The 25,207-nt window shown below is 47.2% G+C and overlaps 4 protein-coding genes across 4 annotated transcripts in view; 2 read left to right on the top strand and 2 right to left on the bottom strand.

Moving 5' to 3' along the window:
• The window catches only part of LOC128424301 (GTPase IMAP family member 4-like), a 110,852-nt gene that overhangs the window by 70,506 nt on the left and 15,139 nt on the right, over positions 1–25,207 (bottom strand). The gene's annotated exons all lie outside the window — the stretch shown is intronic.
• LOC128398360 (GTPase IMAP family member 8-like) overlaps positions 1–25,207 on the top strand; it is a 214,977-nt gene that overhangs the window by 63,046 nt on the left and 126,724 nt on the right. The window lies entirely within an intron of this gene.
• Positions 3,744–8,746, top strand: LOC128424310 (erythroblast NAD(P)(+)--arginine ADP-ribosyltransferase-like). The gene is made up of 3 exons (XM_053410338.1): positions 3,744–4,596; positions 6,816–7,569; positions 8,602–8,746. Exons 1-3 carry the CDS (start codon positions 4,450–4,452, stop codon positions 8,676–8,678), a joined length of 978 nt encoding a protein of 325 aa, XP_053266313.1. The 5' UTR covers positions 3,744–4,449; the 3' UTR covers positions 8,679–8,746.
• On the bottom strand, positions 20,902–24,063 carry LOC128424307 (GTPase IMAP family member 4-like). Its single transcript, XM_053410334.1, has 2 exons — positions 23,245–24,063; positions 20,902–22,531 (listed from the first exon to the last, which is right to left on the bottom strand). Exons 1-2 carry the CDS (start codon positions 23,261–23,263, stop codon positions 21,876–21,878), a joined length of 675 nt encoding a protein of 224 aa, XP_053266309.1. The 5' UTR covers positions 23,264–24,063; the 3' UTR covers positions 20,902–21,875.

Here is a 25,207-nt window from a genome sequence, read left to right on the forward strand (position 1 = left end):
AATTTTTGTGGCAGTTTTTCCAATCCTGTTGTTTGCCAGATTGCATTCGACTATTGGTCCATAATCAACCGTTATTTGTAATTATTTCCATGTCTTGGCCGTGGTTGTTCTTGCAGCGGTTAATGGATGTGTTATGAGGTATTTGTTTCTAAGTTGCAAGATATCGTGACTTACAAGTGAAGTGGAGCCAGTCCTGGGGTCCTGGGGTCCTGGGGTCTGTCTGCCTTGTAATCAAAGATATGCTGCAGACCCAGGGCAAGGGAGGGCGTTGCCTCAGGGTGTGTTTCCTGAAGGCTTTGGCGCTCCGCAAAACAGGGCTAGAATGAGACCATAATGAAGGAGAACACAAAAGCACAGGAATTCAGAATCCCAGTCCCTTGGCACCTAACAGGGACAGTGTTGTAATCCAAATCTTGTTTTTTACTTCTTTTAAGTCCAAATGTCCCAGAAACTCCTGCTTCCACTTTGATTAGATTTGTCTTTTCCTTTAAATCCATCTTTACAGGCCTTTGGCCTGCCAGGTCTCCATAGTTATGATTACAATTTTAAATATGGAGGCCTGGCAGGAAGAAGTATGGACCTTATGGGGACAGAGCTTCTCCGAGATTTGGCGTTTAACATAAAGGACTATCACAAAAACCGGCAGAGAGGAAAAGAGAGAGACTTAAGGGCCTCGGATGTGAGATCACCAGGCTGATACCAGATGGATTGATGGACATTGGTTGGAGATTGAAACCGGGAAAAGTGGGGAGTGGGGTTTTGGGTATCCAAAGGCGGTACAAATATATATATTTTTTTTCTTTCTTGTAAATAATCTGTTTTGCTATTCTAGATTAAAATGGGGAAATCGTGAAATGGAATTGGGGTCGACTTTAGAAAAAGGTATTAAGAATAAGATTTGATGTATCAAGATTGAGATTTATGTTAAAATTGGTTAAACAAAAAGGACTTAAATATAATAAGGTAAAATTTGGGGATAGGAACTTGTTGAATTAAAAATTGAATTGGAATACAAGAAGGGGAGATGTGGGGAAGTCAAGGAAAAATGTTATTGAAAGGTATATGTTTGTTTTTGGTTTTTTTCTTTTTTTGTGTGTGTTTTGTTTTTCTTTAAATTTTTTGAAAACTTCAATAAATATTTTATAAAAAAAAAAAAACTAACAGGGACAGTGTTGGCATGGGATGAGTTTTCCAGAGGAGAGTTCTCCTTAACAGAATAAGGGAAAGCGAAGAAATGGAACGTTCCTGGGCCTATACTGACATCTAGGGACCATTGAGGGAAGTTTGCCTCAATGCAGGACAATCTTCTTGAGAGCTCAGTACAGTGGTACCTCGGGTTACATACGCTTCAGGTTACATACGCTTCAGGTTACAGACTCCGCTAACCCAGAAATGGTGCTTCAGCTTAAGAACTTTGCTTCAGGATGAGAACAGAAATCGTGCTCCGGCGGCGCGGCAGCAGCGGGAGGCCCCATTAGCTAAAGTGGTGCTTCAGGTTAAGAACAGTTTCAGGTTAAGTACAGACCTCCGGAATGAATTAAGTACCACTGTATACGTTTATTTTAGACCGTACAGATTCTCCCCAACCAGTGGCGTAGGAAGGGGGGTGCGGTGGGTGCGGTCCGCCCCAGGTGTCACCACTGGCGGGGTGTGTGTGTGACAAAATGGCAAAAATACGTGTTTTTAAAATAAATTTTAAAAAATTAAAAAATTAGGCTCACGACACTTTTTTTGGGAAAAAATAATATTATTTAAAATGAGTTTGATAACTTCGCCTGACAATTAATTAACCTCAGCAAGTCAACACAATACATATTGAAACTTTTTAGTTCAGTCAACAAACGCAACAAAACACGGCTGAACTTGACGCTGTGTAGCGGAGAGCAAATGGACAAGGAAGGGCAGGGGGTGTTTCATTCTGCCTAAGTCTGTCTCTGCAGTTTGTACTCGAGCAAGACGTAAACAGCCGGTGACTCATCATCACTCAACCCGCAGCCAATCCTATCTGCACCGGGTACCACCTGACCTTGCTATGCTACTGTCCCCAATATTCCGCCTCCTCCAATGAAATACCCTTCGCAGGACTCCCTGTGGAGAGTGAAGGACCACAAGCCAGTTTGCTCAGCAGTGTTGATAAAACACACTTTTAATAACTCCCCCTCAATTCTTTTAAGGATCAAGGGAGATTGTTCTGTCTGTTGTCTCCTCCAGTCAAATCAAGGGGTCTCTTCAAAATCTGCTGTGCCCAGGCCCAAATCTGCTTTGGAAGTGGATTGTGCCCAAGCCTTGGAAAATCCTAGGCAGCCGTCTCTTGGACCAGAAGTTGTTTCATCACTGGCAACCCCGCAAGTACTTTCCACCCCAAGTGAGCTTGTGCATCACCTGGGCAGGCCCTCTCAACTAAGCATGGAAATGTGCTCCAGTTCACATTTAAAGGTGAACTAACCTAATTCACACTTTCTCAAACAGCGCGAAAACCAAAAGACAGCCATCTTTGGAATTCTCACTTCTTTGAATTTTGTAACCCAGTCCTCTAGCCAAATAATGTGCGTAAAAATGCACATGACAGGGCAAATAGTGCATATAAAAGTTTATACAGTGGGAACTTGGTTTTCAAATGCCTTGGTTCCCAAACACCAAAAACCTGGAAGTGTTTTTTTGGAAGCCAAATGTCTGATGCAGCTGTTGGCTATTGTTTCCGGGGCACCTGCACCAACCAAAAGCCACATCCTGGTTTTTGAACATTTCAGAAGTCAAATGGACTTCCAGAACAGATTAAGTTCAAGAACCAAGGTACCACTGTATTTGGCACTTTTGTTTTGGCTATTTATTTTGCGTTTTTGTTTTTGAGTCTTTTTCAGTTAATTTGTTTTTGTGACTGTGTGGAACCCAGTTCAACTACTGATTGATTGATTTATTGTGTGACTGCGGAAATGGATAAAAGCCCTCCATTCAAACAATGACTATCATCAGTGCAGGTAAGAAATGTTTTAATTTTTTTTTATCATCTACAATACTGTCTTATACATTTTAATAGTACAATACATTGATTATTGCTTTCATTTTATGGATCAATGGTCTTGTTAGAGAGTAAAATTCATGTTAAATTGCTGTTTTAGGGGTTGTTTTTAAAAGTCTGGAATGAATTAATCCTTTTTGCATTACTTCCTATGGGAAAGAATGTCTTGGTTTTGGAACGCTTTGGTTTTGGAACGGATTTCCGGAACGGATTAAGTTTGAGAACCAAGGTACCACTGTATTGTCAAAAATGGAATAGAGAAATGCATTATTTTAGGAGAAATTGCTTTGCAAGCTTGTACGTGTTAGACAAACTTTCATATAAATCTATGTACATTAGGAGTAAGTTGAACTAAGATGGGGTGAATTTTCAGCAGGACTTGAAACAAATATATACTCACAAATTGATTTGGAAATGTGGAGGGCTGGACTTGAGAATCGAAAAATGAGAAATGAAGATAAACCAAAATTTGCCCACCCCTAACCCCAACCTAAGCTATGGAATACAGTACAGTGCAGTGGGGTGTCATGTATTTATTTATTCTTATTTAGCAAGATACGCACACACATATATAATTTAAAATACTGATGAAAACAGACTTTAAAAACATTAAACATATCTGAATTATCAAGATATATCTACAAACCAATAGCTTTTTAAAAGCAATGTACCCAATGAAATTCCATGTCTCTGTAGGCTTGCCTGTGGAAAGGAAGTTTAAGCAACCTTTAAAAGAAGCCTGCCCAATGAGAGACGGAGATTATGTGGCCCTTGTGCAGGGCCGTCTTAAGCATATCAAGCGCTGTGGTGCAAAGATCCCTCCCCCCCCCGTTTCCCAGAGTTGTCGCCCTTTTCCCAATCCTCTGCAGGGATCGCTCTCCTCCCGAGGAGGCTTGGGAAGGAAGCTGCACGTCCACCAGCCCTATGGTTGAGGGGGCACAGCTGGCGGGCGTGCAGGGAAAGGGGAGGCAAAGCCACGCAGCTCCCCCACTCGCTGGGGCGCCCCTGAGAGGCCAGCGCCCTGGCGCAACACGCCACTAAGACCAATGGGAAAGACGGCTCTGCACTTGTGAAAAGTCCCAGTTCCAGAGATGGGAGTCGGGCAGGCCAATCCTTCAAGTAAACTGATCCCAAGCTAGTGAGGGCTTTGTATACTAATAGTCGCCCCTCTAATGTGGCTGAGTAACAAACCAGAAGTGCAGATTGAAATGCTCTTTGATGGTGTTGAAGGATGTAGAGAAACAAGCCTCTCCCTCTTCCTGTTACTGGAGGAATCTCTGTGAAAACGAGACCTGTCATTGGGTATGTTTTTGCTAGAATGAACTTAGTTGAACATTGAGGAAAGGAGCTTCCTCTGCCTCCGAAACCTCAAATCCGCCTGTTTCCTGTTTCTGTGAGAAAAAACACATAAAGCTGCAAGTAAGTTTCAAATGGAAGCAAGCGTGCAGATAGAGATATCCGCTCTGCCTGCACCTAACTTGCTTCACTGCAAAAACGAACGGGCGTGGACAATGAAGTCCCCTCTCCACAGAGTCCTGGTGTTGCATCTGATGGGAATCTTCACAGGAGACAATCAGGTATGAAAAGGCACCTTGGAGGGTGGAGGAGGGGGCAAAGGTGGGCTTCAGTCCAGAATTCAATCTTAAATCTGGAGTTTGGGTTTCACCAGCCTCCTGTTAACAGGACTGGAGGAACCAGCAGCTGTGGCCAGGAAGGCCAGATCTGGAAGATGAGAAGCCACCAGTGTTGTCTGCAGGGTTTCAGGCAAGGGATTTTCCCAGTCCTTTCTAGAGATGCCCACCTGGGACCTTCTGCTCTAACACAGGGCTTTGGCCATTCCTCAGACTTGGTTCAGGCATTCTCCAAGGAGGTCAGTCACTGACTGCTAACCTCCAGGGTCGAGGGTGCCACTTTCCTCTTCATCACACTGAGCAGGAAGTTAGCTGTCATCTCGGTAATCCAACAATCAGAATCCTGCAAAAGAAGGGACACTATCCAAGGCTGGATTGGGAGATGAAGCTTGTTCATGAGAGGAGTTAAAAACCAAGATCTTTCATCTGTCCAGTTGGGACAGAAGAGCATTACATGTTCCATAGTCTCCAGAGCCGTGTCATTACAGGTGCATGTTCTGTTTGCGATGGGGACTCTGGAATAACGACCCGACAGAACTGCTGTAGGAAAACAGTTGAGACGGGCACACGTAAAGGCCCTTCGCTTAGCCTCCGAAGAAATTGTGAAGCAGTATAGAGGGATCCCTTCAGGGGGAGAAATAGCTAGGGCTAGGCCTGAACACGGCCCTCTTGCATCGGCAGCTGTGTTAGAGAAGTCAAGTTGCTGTAGCTTCTTTTTAATTGAAGGTAGGGCCGCCGGACTGATACACTCTAATTTAAGAACAGTTTTGCAATTCAGATTGGAAAGAGAGCGGAGTTTGAGGTTAATTGTAGTTTTCCAAGGGGAATTATGAATATCTCTTAGGATCAGATTGGAAAAACCACCTCTAATTCGAGCATCCGATGCTAGAAGATGGGAGCTATAGGAAATGGCTCGACACCATGCTCGTTTTACAATTGAGGGCTGGGCGAACTCAAGTCGTAGGGCTGCACCTGAGACGCATCTCGGGACACCGGAAAGAGATCTCAGAAACATATGAAGTGGGCGATCCAAGTTACCTGATATTGCTGTAGTCCATACTTCACAGCCATATAATAATTTAGGAACAACTTTGGCATTGAATATTTGAATTGCTGCTGGAAGGTGTTTGCCACCCTTCTGGTGGTAAAATCGGACAATGGCATTGGAAGTCGTGGTTGCGGCGAGAAAGGCAGATTGTAGATGGGTGGTCCAGGAGAGATTATAAGTGAATATTAAGCCTAGATATTTAAAGGCTTTTACCTTTTCTAAGTAGCCACCTGTGATCTTAAGCGGCTCCAGCTTGAGTTTGCGGGAACGAGTGAAGTGAAGGACTTTCGATTTTTTATAATTAATATTAAGAGCTTCCGCCTTACAATAGGCGATAAATGCATTAACTGCATTTGCTAGGTCCGCAGCTGTTCTGGATAAGATGACGGCATCATCTGCATAGAAAAGGGAGGCAACGGGGTGACCTGCTAAGTGAGGAGGATACTTAGTTGCTAGCTTCAAAGGGGAAATTGCATCATGAAGATAGAGATTAAACAGTAAAGGGGCCAAGAGACAACCTTGTCGGACGCCCTTGGCCGTTGGGAATGGAGTGGTGAGGGAGCCGTTGGGACCACTTCGGACGCAAGCTGTGGTGTTTGAATAAAGGGAAATAATTAGGGAGAGGAGGTGCGGATCAATTCCCAGATGGGCAAGTTTGGACCATAATCTCTGCCTAGGAATGGAATCAAAGGCGGCCTCCAGGTCCATGAAAGCGGCGAATAGGTGGCCTTGCCTTGGTGCGGAGTATTTACTGGCAAGGTGATAAAGAGTTAGACAGTGGTCCATGGTTGATGCTGACTTTCGGAAGCCAATCTGTTCTAACGGTAGAATGTTCCTCTCCTGGACCCATGAAAGATGTTCTTCCAGTAAAACAGTGGCAAATATTTTCCCCGGGATAGATAATAAACTGATGGGGCGATAGTTCCTAGGGATGTAGAGTAGAAACAGATTGAAGGACACACTCCTTTTTGGGAGGTTTTATAGCAGAAGGTGGATGGCCACTTGTCAGCGATGCTGCATAACATGACCTGTGATAGGAGCCTCTATCGCAAAGTCTCACCTTCCCAGCCTCTTCATACACTGAGCTGCTTACCCATATTATTCTTTTCTGCTTGAGGTCTCCCATAGCTCCAGCCCAAGACAAGACCGTTTTTTAGGCAACGAGTTAAAGCTTGACATGGCCCTGAATTCCTTCGATGACCAATACGAGGGCTGTGAACAGATGATGGAGAAGAAGATTGCACAGCTAAACCAAACCGAGCTCCTCAAAAACAAAATTTATGCCAACGCCTGGAAATTAGCAGCCAACTTGAGGGATGATAGTAAATGGCCCAGAAACCTCAAGCCAGAGTACGCTGCAGCAATCATGGCTTATACCTTTGAAGACCCCAAGTTGTATCCTGATTTCAACGCAGCTGTAAGAGAAGCTGGGAAATCCAAGGAACATTACCGGAATAATTTCAACTTCAAGACCTTCCACTTTCTCCTGACCAGAGCCCTTCAGGCTCTGAGGATCTCCAACACCCCCAGCCCCCCCTGCTACAAGGTGTTTCGAGGGGTCAGAAATATCAACTTCAGCGCTACTGTTGATGATACAGTCCGTTTCGGGCAATTCGCATCCTCATCACGGCAAGAGGGGATTGCCCAATGTTTCACTAAAGTTGGACAGCCTGTGGCCAAAACCATCTTTGAGATTTACACTTGTCATGGGGTTCTCATCAGAGAATTTTCTGACATGCCCATTGAGGACGAGGTTCTGATCCCACCTTATGAGCAGTTCAGGGTTGTAAGTTCCAGAAAGGATGAGAATGGTACAACCCGCATACAGCTCCGCTCTGCTGGGAAATTCAGCAAATACAACTGTGCAAGTGGTAAGAACCCAAGCAATTACTCCTGGGATCAGAGAATAGCCAAGTTTCCTTCCTTCCTTCCTTCCTTCCTAGAATGGAAGAGGGATAACTGTCATTAGTCATAGAGTAGACCTATTGATATCAGTAGATTTAAGTCAATTTATTTCATTGCTCCCACTCTGGATATGTCTAATGTTGGATGCCAACCCCTAATATAACGAAGTAAAAACAGCATCAAATAGCAGAGTTAAAATTATAGTTACAAAGCAGAGGCAAAGAAAGCAAACTTCTAACAGGAAAATTATATACAGTACTGTAGTTGTTAAAACAAATTTATTGAAAGATGAACCCCGTTTACCCAATATTGGAATTGTAAAATAACAGATCATTTGTCTCCTTATTTATTCACTACAAGTTAACTTCCTACCCAGACACACTTTTCTGAAATGGTTCATCCACTTTCTCCTTTATTGTATTTCAACTTCGAATTTTCTTTTGTATTTGGTAGTTACTCTCCTTTTTATTGCAAATTAATACGATATTAAAAATCAACAAAGGAGAGTGAAAAGGGCATTTGTTTGTCACCAACAGGAAAAGGGTTCTTGGATTTATTACTTCTCCCAAATATAGAATGAGATAGGCATTGCAGGGTTGCCATATGTCCTCGTTTTCCAGGGCACGTCCTCTTTTTCATGGGTAGAGAGCGATCCAGAGTTAAAACTGGAAGTTGGCAGATGTGTCCTTTATTTTGCTCTAGAAAGGTTGTTTTTAGAGGGCTAACAGTGCCCCATCCTCTATCTGGGATGAGGAACCTCAGGCCCAGGAGCTGAAGGAAGATGCCTCAGGACTCTCCCTTGGCCACAGCCCTTTGCCTCCTGGGCTCCACTCCTCACTGGCTCAGCTCTGCAGCCTCCTCACATACTTTTCGCGGTGTGGAATGTGTTTGTGGGGTGAAATAATGCCGAGAGAGAGACAGGGTGGGGGTGGATGACCCCTTTTGGAGCATGAAGGATAATAATACATGAATGACCAATGTTGTGGTTCTTGTTATAGGTGGGAACTATGAGGACGATGCTGTGGACCAGGGGTCACCCAACGTTTTGGACCAGTGGGAACACTTTGAATTCTGAGAAGGTGCTGTGGGTGCTGGTCACCAGAGGCACCAGCTTGTGAAAACGACTGGAGGGGCCAACGTCGTGTGTGCGACGGCACGACACCAGGAGGAGCTGGGGGCAGAGCTGAATACAGCAGCTGTGTGGCTTCAGTGGCTCTGCCTCTCCTCCTCCCAGGGCCACCACTGACAGGAGGCTGCTTTGAACCTCCTTCCCTTCCACAGCAGGAAGAGGAGGAGCCAGATGCCGGAGCTGGGCCACCGTTGGCTCCACACTCAACCTCCATGATTTTTGAACGTTGGCAGGGTGTCCATACCACCCAAAATATGGGGGAGGGGGACAAAAGGTCTCAGCCCCCAGGAGCTGGTGCCCCTGCCAGTCACAAAATGGCTGCATTGGGGATGTGGAACAGCACAAAATCCTAGCCTAGCCTATTAAAAGGTGGACACCAAATCTGGTTGGACACATACCGCGTTGACATCCAACACACTCCCTGCTGTTAAAGACAAAAAGAGGACAATGGGAGCTAAGATGATCCCCAAATGTTTTCCATAAGCCAGGAAGGTGATAATCTTGGGGACACATTGATCTTGTTTGGATGATGATCATCTGAGCATTTTGTGCAACGTTCTGCACGTGAGGAAGAGGGAAAGAGCGGCTTCCGCATCACTTACCTCCAGAACCACCTGTGCTCAATTACATTATGAGAATATATGCTGCTGTGGGGGAGGTGAGGAAATAAGAATTTGTCAATAGGTAGAGAGAGGCAAAAAAATATTTAGTTCCATTTTTTTTTTAAAAAAAGTTTACCCTTGTTACTGCCTTTCCCTCAAGGAGACAGAGGTGGTGCAGAAGGTTTTTCTCATTTTGATCAGCAAAGAAACATTGTGTTCTATGATTGAGAAGCAATGACCTCTCCAAATCAGCTGCGTTAAATGATTCCTGCCTAATCCTGAAGACATACCTCTTTCCCTTTGCTCTGCTAATGCAAACAGTTTCCTATTGCTTCCATACAATGCTCCTAGTAGTTGTATTGCAAACATTTCCATATAAGGTATTGTTAGCGCTGTGCTTTTACTATGTTAAAAATTTGCCACTTTTCACCATTTGCCAGTTATTCTTCATAATTTTCTAAATCATTGCCTTTTTCATGTGGCTTGGTATAAAATAGCAAAAAGGAAGGCGTTGTGAGAAGTGCAAGCTGAGTCCTCTCTCTGCTGATTTTGCACTCCAGAGATGGCTTCCTTGTGGTCATTTCTTTCAACTCACTTCCTGGAATTGAGGTGAATAAAAATTGAGAAGCCAAGAATCATCCAAATTCAACAATTTATTCTGAATTCTCACAAAAAAGTACGAGTGAATTTCCACCATGAATTTGGGACAATAAATTCCCCCAAGGAACGCACTCTCCGTTGAGTTTCTCACCTTCCTGTGCCGAGAAGGTCCCTTCCGCACACAGAGAACAAGCAGAGCAGCAAACAGGCTTTGATCCACAATGCTTAGTATTCATTTCATTGTCTTATTGCATTTATAAAGGTAAAGGGACCCCGACCATTAGGTCCAGTCGTGGCCAACTCTGGGGTTGTGGCGCTCATCTCACTTTATTGGCCGAGGGAGCCGGCGTACAGCTTCCGGGTCATGTGGCCAGCATGACTAAGCCGCTTCTGGCGAACCAGAGCAGCCTTTTTCAAACGCCAGACTGCACCATTCCCCTCTTCAAACCCAGGGGGTTGTCTCATTAACACTTCATGGTCTAAATTTGCATGCAGATATGCAGCATCAACATCAAAATGGCGCACTGCTAGCTGTCTTACAGCAGCACTGGAAAGCATTAAACGAAAAGTTTCACTCTTTACAGTGGGAGAAAACACTTCATCATAACTCTCCCTTTTAATCTGAGTGAACCCTCTGGCTACTAATCTGGCTCGAAAACGTGGTTCCCCAGATGCAAGGGTTTTCCTTTCGTAAACCCACTTGCATGACACCACTCTGCCACCAGGTGGCGGCATTGTGACCTCAAACACTTTGTTACGTTTAAAAGAGTCCATTTCTTCTTTCATAGCTTGTTCCCACAAAGCACGTTCCCCAGGGGGTAAGTCTAAGACTTCATTATAACTTTGTGGTTCCACACAACTCACATTGCATACTCTCACTCCTCCTAGGGTCAAACGCTGAGGAGGTACACCCTTGTTTGAACGCTGGGAGCGCCTAGGCACAACTACTTCTTCTTCCCCCCTTATCTCTGGCTCTTCTTCCACTCCTCTAGAGAAGTATTATCTATTGCCACATCTTTTGGGGAAATCTGTGCCTCCTCCTCATCCTGCTCCTGTGTTGAGAAGAATGGCTGAGAAGAAGCCTCTTTTCTTACTTGCAGGGGCAGTAGGCAATCTGGGTTGGCATGGATCGCAGTCCATCTGTCCTGGTCAGCAAAGTCTGCACTTCGTGACAGAACCACGCATCCTGCGCGTAAATTGAAACGCCACCCTTTGCCATAGGACTGATATCCCACAAACCGCAGTTTCTGCGCTCTCGCGCCCCCTTTCTGGCGCTGAGCTTTGGGGATATTTACATGTGCCCAAGAACCCCAGTTATGGAGCATTGTCCACTCTGGTTCTTTCCCAAACAACACATGATATGGAATATCTTTTATAGAGCTAGACCAGGTTCTATTAATCAAAAAGTTCGCTGTCAGAAAAGCCTCGCCCCACAGCCTATGGTTGTGGCCCAATCCTGCATCCACTAGCAGGCAGTCCTTTACTGACTGTATTACAGCCCCACGTCTTTCACACAGACCATTTTCAGCAGGGCTATCAGGGTTAGTCAAACGGTGAGTGATCCCCTTACGTTGCAACCATGCCCCAAATTGTTTGTTCAGAAATTCTCCGCCCCTATCTGTTTGCAACTGCACAACAGGGTGAGCGAAGAGCTTTTCAGCTTGGGCAACCCATTCTCTGAATGTGGGGAAACACTCAGATTTCTGCTTTAACAAAAACAGCCAACTAAAATGTGATTTATCATCTATTACCAGAAAAGCATATCTGGCGCCCCCTTCAGTCTTCTGTGGAAAAGGGCCTATCATGTCACAATGGACAAGTTCTAAAACCTCTTAGATTTGGTCATTTTACATACATTGCAATCTAGGAAACAGTTACAGCTACTTTTAGGTTCTTGCACACCTTTTGCATCTCTGAAAGCACACGGAAATTGGCGTGACCCAGTTTCCTGTGCAGTTCATGTACACACCCCTTATGAACTGGCAAATTATCCTGAACCACCTGGGCTGCTTTAACAGGCTTGTCCTGCATTACATATAACCCATTTTCCAACTTTGCATGGCCACATACCTGAGTTCCATTCTTTATCAGACAGCCATCCTGTGTGAAGTTAACACTATACCCTGCATTAATCAAACAGCTTACAGACAGTAAACAATAGTCCAAACTGCTGACAAACAGAGTCTCTGGTAGAGTACTGTTCAAGCACTGCAGGAAACATGTTCCCTGGCCATCAATCTTGCTTCTACGACTATCAGCAAGATAGATTGAGTCTTTTCCATCAGCTGGCTTCTCCAGGGTCTTAAAGTCCTCCCGACTGTTGCAGATAATCCTGCTACTCCCAGAGTCCAGCAACCATGTTCCTCGAGGTATTTTCCTCTCCTCTCGAGAAAATGCAGACACAAACTGAGCAGAACGCGTGTTCTTCCCTGAAGAGAACCCCTTCTGCTTACGTTTCTGCGTTGATTGCTGTCTCTGCTCCATGTCGTCTCCTGGAAGCCTAGCCCTGCATTGACGTTGGAGATGCCCGGGTTGGTTGCATCTATAGCACCTCCTCACCGCCATGGCCAAGTCCAAACCTTGGCGTTGCTCCATTGGCAGATTCTGCTGCTGGCCCCCTTTGCTGTAACTCCTCCGCTCTTGGAGTTCAGCCTGTCTATCTGACCTTCTTTGTGCTTCTTCGGTCAATCTTCCAACCACATACTCAAGGGTCAGATCTTGGGGACGCATACTCTCCATGCTGTTAATTATGGGCAACCAGCTTTCAGGCAAACTTGAAAGGATAATGTAGGTTTGGTCAGTCTCATCATAACGCTTACCTCTCTGCTGTAGTTGAAGAAACAGAGATGTCAGCGTTTGAAGATGAGTTGCCAAACTCTCACCTTCTTTCATAACAGTCCTGAACAGCCTTCTGGTCAGAGAAATTATAGTTCCAGCAGTTTCTCTGACATGCGTTGCCCTTAATAAATTCCAGCACTCAAACGCTGTGCTGGCATTTGCTACATGCAATAACTGAGAGTTGCTCAAACACAGCATAATTTGGGCACGGGCCCTTTCATCCAGCCGTTTTTTCTCAGCAGAGTCCCGTCTCAAAACCTCAGTTTCAACACAGTCCCATAGTCCATCTCTCCTTAACAACTGCTGCATTTTAATTGACCAACTCAGCCAGTTGTTTTCTGAGAGAAGTTCAAAAGGGATGCCTCCCCCAATATTTACAACTTGGGAAGACTGGAAATCTGCCATCTCTGCTGGTGCTTGCTGAGCCCCTTCTGTGGGGCCTCCAGCAATCTCTCCTGACTCTTAGAGTCCAACTGGATGGTCCTGGCTGGCACTCACCGGCTTCGAGCTGCTGCCTCTGTTGACCCTCAGGTCCCACCTGGCTCTGCAACTGGTGTAGCTGCCCTGTGAGTCGCCTACTGTGGTCCTCTAGCAGTTCAAACTGTTCCAGTAGCCGACGCTGAGTGCTTTCCTGATCCTCAGATCCTAGCCACTCCAGCGTTGCTGCAGACAGTTACAGCTTGCCACCAACTGCTCCAACGCACAGCCACTGGCTCCATACACCACCAGGACTCACCAGCTCCCTGCTGAGATGCTGTCAGTCGTTTTGCACTCTGCACATGCTCAGAAACACTGGGCCCATAACCTGTCAGTGTTTGTAAAAAGCAAAAAAAAGAAGAAGGAAAGGGTTCTGACCTCCCTTTGTCTCTTCAGCCTGGTCCTCGGACCCTTGTCTGCATAAAAGAGTCAATGAGAATATCCTTGCAGAGTTTTATTCTTAAAAGTCTTTGTGCAAAACACGACTGAATAACTATACACACCAGCACCAACCAACCAACCAACCCAAACACCAGCCTCAGCACAAACTAACATTTCTCACTTTATATATACAACTTGGTGCAGACCGCTGAGTCATGCTGACCCAGCTTTATTCGCATTAAAGAAACAGCGGCCATTTTAGCCGTGACAGTCACCACCTTCAAAAAACACACAGCAGCAGGAATAAGACCCAGGGAGGCCCAGGAAATGAGGAAACAGAAGAGGCATGTAGGGAATCTTTTGTTGGGAGAGAGCTCTGGGCTATCTGCAGCCCCCGGATCTCCAAGCGTCCTCCAAGCATAGCTCTGGAAAAGGGATCCCCTTCTTCTCCAGGGCGCTCCAGCGACATAAACCAACTTGATTTATGCACACTAATCTTCTGGCATTGCACAGCAAGAAGAATGAACCATCCGTAGATCTAAACTCCCAAATATGGGAGCAGAGCAACCTCTATGGGCTTCCCCGGGAGCAGCGTCCCCGGAATCTTACCCCCAAAGTTTTGGAGCCCAAAAAAAGAAATGAAGGAGAAAGTGAGCAACACACAGTTCCTTTCGGGGCCGCGGGAGGCAGACGCAAATGCGCGGCGCAACAGCGATGGCGGACGGGGAGGGGCGGAGGGGGGCTCGGCAGCGGCTCTCCAGGCCCCACAATCCCCGCTTTGTCTCCCGGTCCTCGCGCATCACGCGGGGAGACTTGCGCAAGAGGACAGCGCGGGCTGGGCATGAGGACTCCTGCTGCCCTGAGCAGGCTTCGTGCTAGGAGGGAGGACCTCGGACGGATGGACTTGGCTACGCGCATGGGCCCCGATCCCCCTTCCCTCTTGCAAGCTGGCTCTGGCGTTGAACTGGGACAGCGCAAGGTGCTCCTCACGCCCGGTCTCCCCGGGTCTCACCTCTGGCCAAGGATCTGGAAGGAGATGCGCGCCACGGCAGCGCGCTCAGCTGAGCTTCCAGGAACCCTCTGCTCTCCCCGCCCTCCTGAAGGGCGTTTTGGAACAAAAGGAGGCGCGATCGTGGGACGCTGAGCTCCGCATCCATACACCTTCAAGGCTGAGAGATTGTGGCACAGTGCCAGATTTACGTATAAGCTAAACAAGCCATAGTTTAGAGCCCCACTCTCTTGGGGGCCTCCAAAAAATTTAAAGGGAAAAAAAACCCTGGATGTACATTTCCAAAATATAAGATATAAAACAAAAAATAAATAAAATCTACATACAGCAACAGCGTTTTGTCCCTCAGTCAGCAGCACATGGGCTCATCCCTCACTAGAGGATGAACCCTCACCTTTCCCTGTAACTAAAACCAAAAGCCTGCCTTCAGGATCATACTGTGAACTGAATGTGAGTAAATCTTACCATTCTCTGGATAGGAATTAGGAAGATGTCTGGGAATCCAGGAATGAACAGCTTTCAAGGGACTCTCAGTTTATAGCCCTTTGCAGTAGCCCAACTGAGAGATGACAATGCAAACCCAGTCCTTATTATGGAAAACCCTTGGTTGGCCAGACCGGTGGCGTAGCGTGTGTTGTCAGCACCCGGGGCAAGGCAAGTAATTTGCGCCCCCTAACCTGTGGATTTGCGCCCCCTAACCCATGGATTTGCGCCCCCTAACCCTAAGCCCCAGATGTTGCGCCCGGTGCGGCCGGCCCCACCCCGCACCCCCCACGCTACGCCACTGGGCCAGACTCATACCATACCATCCAACATCCCTCAGCTGAAAATAGTGACATTTCTCACTCTCCGCCAACTGACCTTCCTCAAACCCCCCGTTTCGTCCTCCCCCTAAGCATTTCCTATTAGAAGAAGGGTTGGTCCCTGAAATGCACCTGCTAGGGTGCTCTGGAAGGATCCCTCATTTTGACACCACCAGAGCGCCCCCCACTCACTGGAGCCAAGTGGGGCAGCCCTGCGCTGCCTACCTGCCCGTGCAGAGGGGAGCCCAACCAGCTGATGTAGGCCTAGGCAGGCGAATCCTCCCTCCGTCTGCACCTGCTCATTGTGGTCCTGAGCTGTTTTGCCACCTTTGCCAGGGCAGGGCAGGGATCCCCGTGGAAGCCTGTCCTTGCATGGGGGCACCTGGTTGCACTCCCTCAGAATTTTGCACCCGGGGCCATGGTCCCCCTGCTCCATGCCATGCCACTGCCAACTGTGGCTCACGAATGGTCCAACCTTCACCATTCCCATCACATGATTCTTTCAGAGGAGGGTCAGGAGAAAGGAGAAAGGAGAGGTCCCATCCCCATTTCCAGACTCTGTCACAAGCACCACCATGGGCAGAAGCCTTTTCCCAACCATCCAAGCCTGTGACTTCGGCTGGTGAAGCCACGGTTTAGCTGGCAGCACTCTCAACTGCTCCCCCTCCACCTGTGATGGCCTGGGACTCAGGCTTGGACTCGGAACCAGAGGAGACTCAGTCTGCACCAGATCCTCTGCCTCAGGCATCATCTGAACCAAGTCTGGGGCCTGATCCTGAAGAGTCCCAGTCTGCACAGGTTCCCCTGCAACAAACACCAGCTGGGCCGAGTCAGGGGCCCAAGCCTGCCCTGGTTCCAGATGCAGGGATTACCTCGTTGCCTCCAGCTGGGCCATCACTTACACCTGCTCCACTACCAGTTGGGTCAGGGGAGGCTGAGGCGGCCTCTGGGTCTAGTCACCCACCGACGTCTCCCAATCTGCAGAGACTAAGATTTGAGAGAAGGAGAGACCTGAGTACTCGCAGGAGAAGTGCTCGCCTTCGGGCGAAACAGAGAGGTGAGTCGCTGAGTGATCAGGACCGGCCCCCTACCCTGACAAAGATAAAAGGCTGTCAGACCCCGCCCCAGGTTGCGGGAGCAACATTGCTGTATGCTAGATCCTGCCTGAGATCCTGCACTTGTGCTTGCCTGGTTGCCTGCCTCGTGTCCTGCCCTGGTCCTGTTGAACTGACTCCTAGAGGAACCTTCAGATTCTGGACCGCGTTTCATGGGTTACCGCTGGGACCAGCACACCACCTTTCAGCTCTGGGTTTTGGGGGGAAAGCAGGAGAATGGCTCTTCTGCCAGACTTCTCGACACCTCACAGACCTTTGTGAGGCTTTCTGCGGGTGTGTATAGTCCTGGCACTCTCCTCTCTTGCTCCTGCCAGCTTTGCTTTGATCAGAGTGATTCGTTCCGCACTGCCATATTCTGAGCGGCAGAAGACCGGAAGACCGAAAATAGCAGAATATATTAATAAACATGTTTGAGAGGATGAAATTTGATAAGATGGGACCTTAAAACACAATTGTATATCATCTGGGTTATAAACATCGATGTTGGGTAAGTGGAGAATCATTAGTGTTGCTAAATTGGAATATGATTGTTGAGTAACAAATGTAGCTTTCTATATGGAACACACACACACACACACACACACACACATTTTGAGGAGCAAAAAAGAGGACACATTTGCCGACTTCTACTGGAAAAAGAGGACACATGGCAACCCTGTATATGATATTCGCCATCCAATGCAGCAGGGTGTCAAACTCAGTGGGGGAACACTTACCAGAATCTGGTGTGCTGTCTTCTTTCCAACGGGATCTGAGCCACCACTTCTGCCCCTGGGACGTTTGTTGCAACATAACACATTAGATACAAACAGCCTTTGATCAGCAAACCCAACACCCCTGGGACATGGGTCCTCAAAAGTGCAAACTTGAGAGAGGTTCGTTGTAAATTTGTGGGACCCGTGAGAAAGAAAGACATGATTTCCTTCTCTCCTTCCTTGGAGGTTTCTAAGCAGAGGTTGGGTGGGCATCTGTCAGGGATGCTTTTAGGAGGGATTCCTGCATTGCAGGGGGTTGGACTAGATGACCCTCGGGGTCCCTTCTGACTCTAAGATTCTAGGATTCCTTTCCTTTGGACTTGGCTTCTGGCTATTGGGGGTGCGAGACTAGATGTAGCGGGGGGTGCTTGCAGGTGGGTGAAAGTCTCCTTCCTTCCCCACATTCTTAATCCTGCAAATGCTTGTGTGGTGTAGTGGTTAGAGCATTGGTCTAAGACCAGGGTTCAAATCCCTGAAGCTCACTGGGTGTGGCCTTAGGGGCCGGTCACTGCCTCTCTGCCTGACCTACCTGACAGGGTCGTTGTGGGGATCAAATGAGGAAGGGGAGGACCATGTGCACTGCATTGAGCTCAGTGGAGTAAAGGGGGGGAATTGGGATATAAATAAATAATAAATAGTTATTTGTAATATTTTTGTAGTCTTCCCAAAGGTCTCAGAGCAGGTCCATCAATCCAGAATCCAGAATATGCAATAAGTAATACTGTCATGAAGAAGCAATAAAATACCCAACTTGATTGAACAGAAGAATGTTAAGAAGAGCCTGCTGGATGAGACCAATGGTCCATCAGGTCTAGCATCTTCTTCTCACAGTGACTAAGCAGATGCCCCAATGGGAAACCGTAAGTAAGGTGTACAAAAATGCATATACTAAGGTATATGTTGAAATGTGGTGACGTCAAAGTGCAATGAGTTTTGGTGGGGACTGGGGATAATGGGGGCTAAACCACAGCAAAGGAAAGGTGGATGGGGCTGAAGCCACAGGCACCATCTTTCCCTAGGTTCAGGTGGAAGGTGTCCATTTGGAAAGCCTGCTCCCTCTCAGTGCAGAAATGTCGTAAGAGGTGGGGATAACCGGCAGCCACAGGTTGGCTTTAAGATAAGATGAGATGAACTCCTGGAGGACAATGGCTACTAGCCATATCCTCCACTTCCACTGTGAGGGACCAGGGTGCAGGGCACCCATTACTGGGGGCCGGGGGGGGAGTGCTGATGTTGCACTCGGGTCCTGCTTGTGGGTGTCATCCCTAAGGGACATCTGGTTGACCACTGTGAGAACAGGATGCTCAGCTAGACGCACCATTGCCTGTTCCAGCTGTACAACTCATTTTAGGCTCCTATCTCATGGTGGGACAATCCCTCATTGTTCTGCCTGGAATTTGGATTTCTGAAAGTTGCCCCCATGTGAGAAGGGAAATCAACTGCAGGTGACATAGTGCAGCGAAAGGCAAAGGCTTCTTGCTGTGGGATGTTTCTGTGAATTCATGCAGTTAGAAAGAATACTCCACACAGTAACTGAAATTATTACTTCCATGTTGAGAAACAGGAAGGTGCTTCTACTCTGAGAGTGAGTGTGGAAGGGAGTTGGCTTTTCAGTGCGTTACTTCTAGATTTCATATCCCCTGCTGTTTAAAAACAAAATATCTTCCAATATCCCAAGGGCTGTCCTATGGACAGTGTTTTCTCCTACTCTGGAGGAGAGGACTCAAACCAATGGCTTCAAGTTGACCACAAACTTGACATGAGCCAACAGTGTGACGCGGCAGCTAAAAGAGCCAATGCAATTCTGGGCTGCATCAATAGGAGTATAGCATCTAGATCAAGGGAAGTAATAGTGCCACTGTATTCTGCTCTGGTCAGACCTCATCTGGAGTACTGTGTCCAGTTCTGGGCACCACAGTTCAAGAAGGACACTGACAAACTGGACCGTGTCCAGAGGAGGGCAACCAAAATGGTCAAAGGCCTGGAAACGATGCCTTATGAGGAACGGCTAAGGGAGCTGGGCATGTTTAGCCTGGAGAAGAGGAGGTTAAGGGGTGATATGATAGCCATGTTCAAATATATAAAAGGATGTCACATAGAGGAGGGGAAAAGGTTGTTTTCTGCTGCTCCAGAGAAGCGGACACGGAGCAATGGATCCAAACTACAAGAAAGAAGATTCCACCTAAACATTAGGAAGAACTTCCTGACAGTAAGAGCTGTTTGACAGTGGAATTTGCTGCCAAGGAGTGTGGTGGAGTCTCCTTCTTTGGAGGTCTTTAAGCAGAGGCTTGACAACCATATGTCAGGAGTGCTCTGATGGTGTTTCCTGCTTGGCAGGGGGTTGGACTCGATGGCCCTTGTGGTCTCTTCCAACTCTATGATTCTATGATTCTATTCTATGATTCTATGAAGTTACAAGAAAGAACATTCCGACTAAACCTCAGGAAGAACTTTCTGACAAATGTGGTGCAGTTTTCCAGCCAAGCAACGTGTACAGAAATTCATATCCTAAGGTATATGTTGAAATGTGGAGTGCTGCACTTTATAACTGGGAAAACTTAAGAGATTCTCCCATCCGTAGCCAGGAGAAAGACCACAGATGGCCAACTGCCTATGTCCTGGCTTTCACTGACTCCACTTGGGACATTATGAAAGAGGGTCTGAGAAGGGGAGAGAGAGAGAGAGAGAGAGAGAGAGAGAGAGAGAGAGAGAGAGAGAGAGAGAGAACCTCTGGCAGTGTGCTGGATCAGGCCAATGGCCCTTCTAATCCTGTTCTCACAGTGGTCAGCCTGATGCCTGTAGGAAACCTGCAAGCAAGGATCCATGCACAAGAGCAGTCCTCTTCCCTCCTGTGGTTTCCAGAATCTGGCATTCAGAAGCACCACTGCCTTTGACTGTGAAGGCTGAGCAGAGCTAAGTGCCACCGATGGCCCTCTCCTCCATGAATTTGCCTAGTCCTCTTTTCAAGCCCTCCAAGTTTACCGCCATCCCTGCCTCCTGTGGGAGTGAGTTCCATAGTTTAATTCTGTGCTGCATTAAGAATGGCTTTCTCTTATCTGAATCCTCCAACATCCAGCTTCTTGGATGTCCGTGAGCTTAAGTGTTGAAGAGATAAGCCGAGCAAGAGGCAACATAATAGATGCTTATAGAATTCTGCATAGTATAGGCAAAGCAGAGTGAGTGTTCTTGCTCGGCTTATCTCTAAACGAAAAAGTCCCAAATGCTGCAACCTTTCTTCATAGGGAAGTGGCTCCATCCTCCTTGAACATTTGGCTTGCCCTATTCTGAACCTTCTCCAACTCCACAAGATCCTCTTTGAGGTGAGGTGGCCAGAACACAACACCAGCACTTGCCTTACCGATAGGCTGGAGAAACGAGCTGCTGGTGAAAGCTCCCCATCTTTGGAAAAGGGGTCTACATTTCACAGGGGGGCAGAGAAATAAGGGGTGGGGAACACTGGGCCCCCAGAAGTTGTGGAACCACAACTTCCATCAGCCCAGGCAGTCATGGGCAGTGGCCAGGGATGATGGTATTCAGCAACATCTGGAGAGCCAAAGATTTCCCACATCTGGTTTGCACACACACAGTGTCACTGATTGTTTATTTGCAGAGTTAAAGATTATTTATTGGCAAGTATTTATTTGCAAAAAAATATATATATATTAGGACGTGTCAAAGCAATGGACAACAAGAAAAATTACAAACCCACAGCAAACAAGACAATACAGTGGTACCTCGGGTTACATACGCTTTAGGTTACACACGCTTCAGGTTACAGACTCCGCTAACCCAGAAATAGTACCTCGGGTTAAGAACTTTGCTTCAGGATGAGAACAGAAATTGTGCTCTGGCAGCGCGGCGGCAGCAGGAGGCCCCATTAGCTAAAGTGATGCTTCAGGTTAAGAACGGATCTCCGGAACGAATTAAGTACTTAACCCGAGGTACCACTGTAATGCCATTTTCTTATAAATTTGCACAACTGAGCATGGGGAAGTAATAGACTTAGATGGGAACCCAGAGTCAGGCAGTCCACTCCTCTCAACAAAAGCTGGTCTTCTTATGGATTAAAACAAACTCAATCGGGGAGGCGACTGGGGCAAGTAACACTCCTGCCTCAGTCTCCATTTTGTAAAATGGGAATCATGGGTAAATGGTGTCTCTAACAAGATTATTCTGAGGGCAAACACCAAATGATGTAAAGCGATTTGAGATGAAGAAATATCTTTCCTCAAGAAGTGTACAATGCCTACCCTTGCCTCTCTCAGTAAAGCTGGCCCCTTGGGCTGGGCGGTTTGCTTGGGGTGTTGACAGAAAGGTCCCTCCCTCCTCCAGAAGGCCGGAGGAGGCAGTCCCCACTTTGGGTCCAAGGTTAAATTGGTGGATTCCAGCATCTTACTACCGCTTTCAAACCACGTGTTTGAAATATATCAGGGGAATGATATATCACCTGTTTTTTTTCCTTTGAGACTAAGAACTGCTCTGAGAGAGACAGATTTGCAGAAGACAATAGATGGAGGTGGGGGGAAGAGGGTTAAAGCACCCCATGTGCCATGGCATACTCTATTACAGTATGTTACACAGTAATCTAAAATCAGGATTCTTCTTAAGCTCTTTTTTGTCCTCCTCTAGCATGTCTTCCGTGTAGCAGGGGGCTGCCTTGTTCGTTTTGACCAGGTCGTCAATCATCCCAAGCAATTCGGCCACCTGCTCCTCTCTTTCCTGCCCTTTCGCTCGGTTGTTGAAAGCCAGGCATCTCCCGCCACACTGAGCGATGTGGTTCTGCAGATCCTGGTCTCCCGCCTTTAAGAACTCTTTCAAAGGCATACCTTCCAGGTCTTCCTTGCGGGTGAACAAGATGATCATGTAGTCCTTGGCTTTGCAGCTGAAGATCTTCTGGATTAATTGAGCAACAGCTTTCTCTTCTGGGCTGAAACGAGTCAGTTGAATGACTTGTATGATGGCATGGGCTCCCGGGTAGATGTACTTCACGCAGGTCTTGATTTCCTTGGAAGCCACATCTTCTGGAACATTTGTGTCAAAAAAGCCAGGCGTATCAACCACCACAACTTTCCTACCACCAATGATTGTTTCCTCTCTCTGACACTCTGCTGTCACTGAGGAAGAAGAGATGGCCGACTTAAACAGTTTCTCCCCCAGGATGGTGTTTCCGGTTGCGCTTTTCCCAGCTCCAGTTTTGCCGACCAGGGCGATCCTCAGTTCTACAAGAAATAGGCAAGAGATGGTGAGCAAGCCCCCATACCATGGGACAGTCACAAACCCCTGACACACACACATATACTGAAGCAGGTATGCTTTCTTTGTACATCTTTCTTTGGAGAACTGCATCCAAATGCTGTGATTTGTTTGGGTAGTGTGAATTAGTTAGTTTTGTATAATAAATAATAATAATAATTTTTTTTTAAAAAAAATTGCCTACCCCTCACCCAAGGTTCCAGGGTGGGTTACAACAATAAAGCACAATCTTAAAAGCAGTTTCAAGCAACTTACAATTACAGAAACAGGGTGTGCCCTATAGACACCTCAAGCTTCAAAAGCCAGAGTAAAGAGGTCCACCTTCAGCATTCCCCAGAAGCTGCACGATGAAGGCTCCAGATGCACCTTCGGTGCCACCACAGAGAAGGCCCTGGGCTTCCACCGTCCCTGAACTGTTGAGGGTGGTAGAACAACCAAGAGAACCCCTTCCACCAATTGTAGCACCAAAGAGGGTCTGCAGGGAAAGACGGGGGTCTTTCAGGTATAAGGGCCTGTGTCATTTTGGGCTTTAAACACCAATGTGAGCACCTTGAATATTGTCTGGAAACAAACCATGAATCAAGCTAATGTCTCTCCCATGCCTACACTGATTCCATCCAACACAGTCCAGGAATCTGGGAGAATGAGATCAAGGCAGTTTAAAGGTTAAAGGACTTACCTTTTCTTTTCTCAGCCATATTCAGACAAGCAGAAAGAGTCACAAGTCAATATTCAGGCTTTCTAGAGTGGAAGCAAAATGAAAAGTAGAATCAGCTAATAAGAAGCTTTGTTTATGAGGTAGAAATGTGCCCCCCTCCAAAAAAAATAAAATCTTGCCTCACAGAATTCTTTTTGCAATTTAGAGAGGGATCATCCTAAGACGATGTGTGATTCCATGCCACCCCACTGGCTCATGCCCAGAATAAAACCTGTGGCCCCCAGATTCTCACTGACTAAAATGTCATATCTATGTAGCAATCTTCCAAGAGATGCTTTAGCTCAACCTTTGGTGAGGTTCCAGAGGAAGAGAGTTATGGACTTGGGCAGCAGCCACTAATGGCCCCTTCAGACTCCTAGCTGACATCTGAATGGAGAAAGGAGTCGGGAGAATTTGCTTCCAGGAGCGCCAACTATAGGGGGCGGAAGGGGCTTCAGTTCCCTCAATATTTCTAGGCAGGAGGTTGAGCTCCCCCCAAACTGAGGGGGCCGCCATCCCCCGCCTCCGCCAGTGAGCACTGGCTCGCCGGGGGGGGGGGGAGGCATGGAGGGCAATGTTCACCCTTCTCTCTCAGCAACATCACGTGACACTGGGCCCCCTCAATGTGGGGGGCAAGTCGGTGCCCCTGTTTGCTGCCTTAGTATGAGATACATTCTCAATATGCTTTGGAACTATGTTGCGTTCAGGAATGTCAGGAAGGGCAGTCCTGTTGCTGGCTGGCTTTTCCCCTTTGCAAAAGAAGCTGCACAACTGTGAGCTGATCCCCCCCAAAAACGGGGCTTTCCCCTTTTCCTCCTCTAAAAACTAGGTGCGTCTTGTGGTCAGGTGCATCTTATGGTGCTTGAATATGAAAGAGAGAGAAAGTATGAGTGTGTCGCATTCAGTTCAGAATCCAGTTGGACCCTTGGGGCTGTCCAGCAGGTGCAGGTCAAGTGGGGCAAGTGGGGCACTGCCCCACCAAGCTCAGCCATCCTTCAGGCAGCCTCCAACTTCTCCTACTTCTTACTCTAGGGAGGGTGTGGCTGTGAACATCCTCTTCCTCCTCCGCCGCCTCAGAGTTGCCTTTGTAGAAATCAGTAGGGAGGAGAAAGGGCGAGTTTGGTCTGTCTGCAGTTGGCTCTGCCTCTGCCTACTCCTGGGCTCCCTGGCTTCCACGAGCCCAGCCCGAATGGCCACTGCTTTGGTTCACTGTCCAAAGCTGTGGGTGTCATTTTGGATGTCTGAGCAGAGTGGGAAAATGTGTACCACTTTCTAATTCCTTGGCTGAACTGAGAAGGGCAGAAAAGACCATTCTCAAGGGAAGAAGCCCTGCGTGTTTCAGGCAAACAAGGGCAGGAGTTATTGCTCAAAGAGCCTTGACAGTCTGAGGAAACTCCCTTTCCCGCCGTGGTCTTAATAGTGCGGAAAATATAGCGTGACTCTGCTTACATAACAGAGAGGGTCTGCCAGAGGGCACTGCTGAGCGGCCTTAGGACTGGGGCTGGAAGACAATATCCCATTCCTCCACCCCATGAGGTCACTGAATTCATGCACGGGGACGGGGCTGAGCTCTCTGAGCATCCTCTACATCATAACTTCCAGAGCTGCAACTATGCCAAGGATTTAGTGGTAAACATAGTTTTCTCCAGCAGGTGGAAGCGGAAGAGAGTACAGATACATACAAGTCGAGTCCTAAGTATTATTGTGGATTGCTCACTTTCCCTTGTTTTTTGTCTGAACAGCTAACATACAGAAGAGCCCTGTGTGAGTTTAAAGCTTGCATCTTGCAATTTGCACAAGACCTGGTCCAGAGAAAGATATTCTTCCTCATTCTGTCCTTGGGAATGCTATTCATCTCCCTACCACCCCATGCCCAGGGGACTGGGGCAAGTCTACATTTCTTAGTTATTGTCTGCGTCCCACCTCCAAAATGCTGCTTCTCTTG

This window comes from Podarcis raffonei, chromosome 12 (genome assembly GCF_027172205.1).
Source record: "Podarcis raffonei isolate rPodRaf1 chromosome 12, rPodRaf1.pri, whole genome shotgun sequence".
Classification (NCBI taxonomy): domain Eukaryota; kingdom Metazoa; phylum Chordata; class Lepidosauria; order Squamata; family Lacertidae; genus Podarcis; species Podarcis raffonei.

Bases quoted from the DNA above. Each gene is read 5' to 3' on its own strand.
- LOC128424310 (XM_053410338.1), top strand. From the start codon at position 4,450: ATGGAAGCAAGCGTGCAGATAGAGATATCCGCTCTGCCTGCACCTAAC. The intron at 4,597-6,815 runs GTATGAAAAGGC...TTTCTGCTTGAG, and splicing joins TCTTCACAGGAGACAATCAG to GTCTCCCATAGCTCCAGCCC. The intron at 7,570-8,601 runs GTAAGAACCCAA...TTCTTGTTATAG, and splicing joins CAAATACAACTGTGCAAGTG to GTGGGAACTATGAGGACGAT.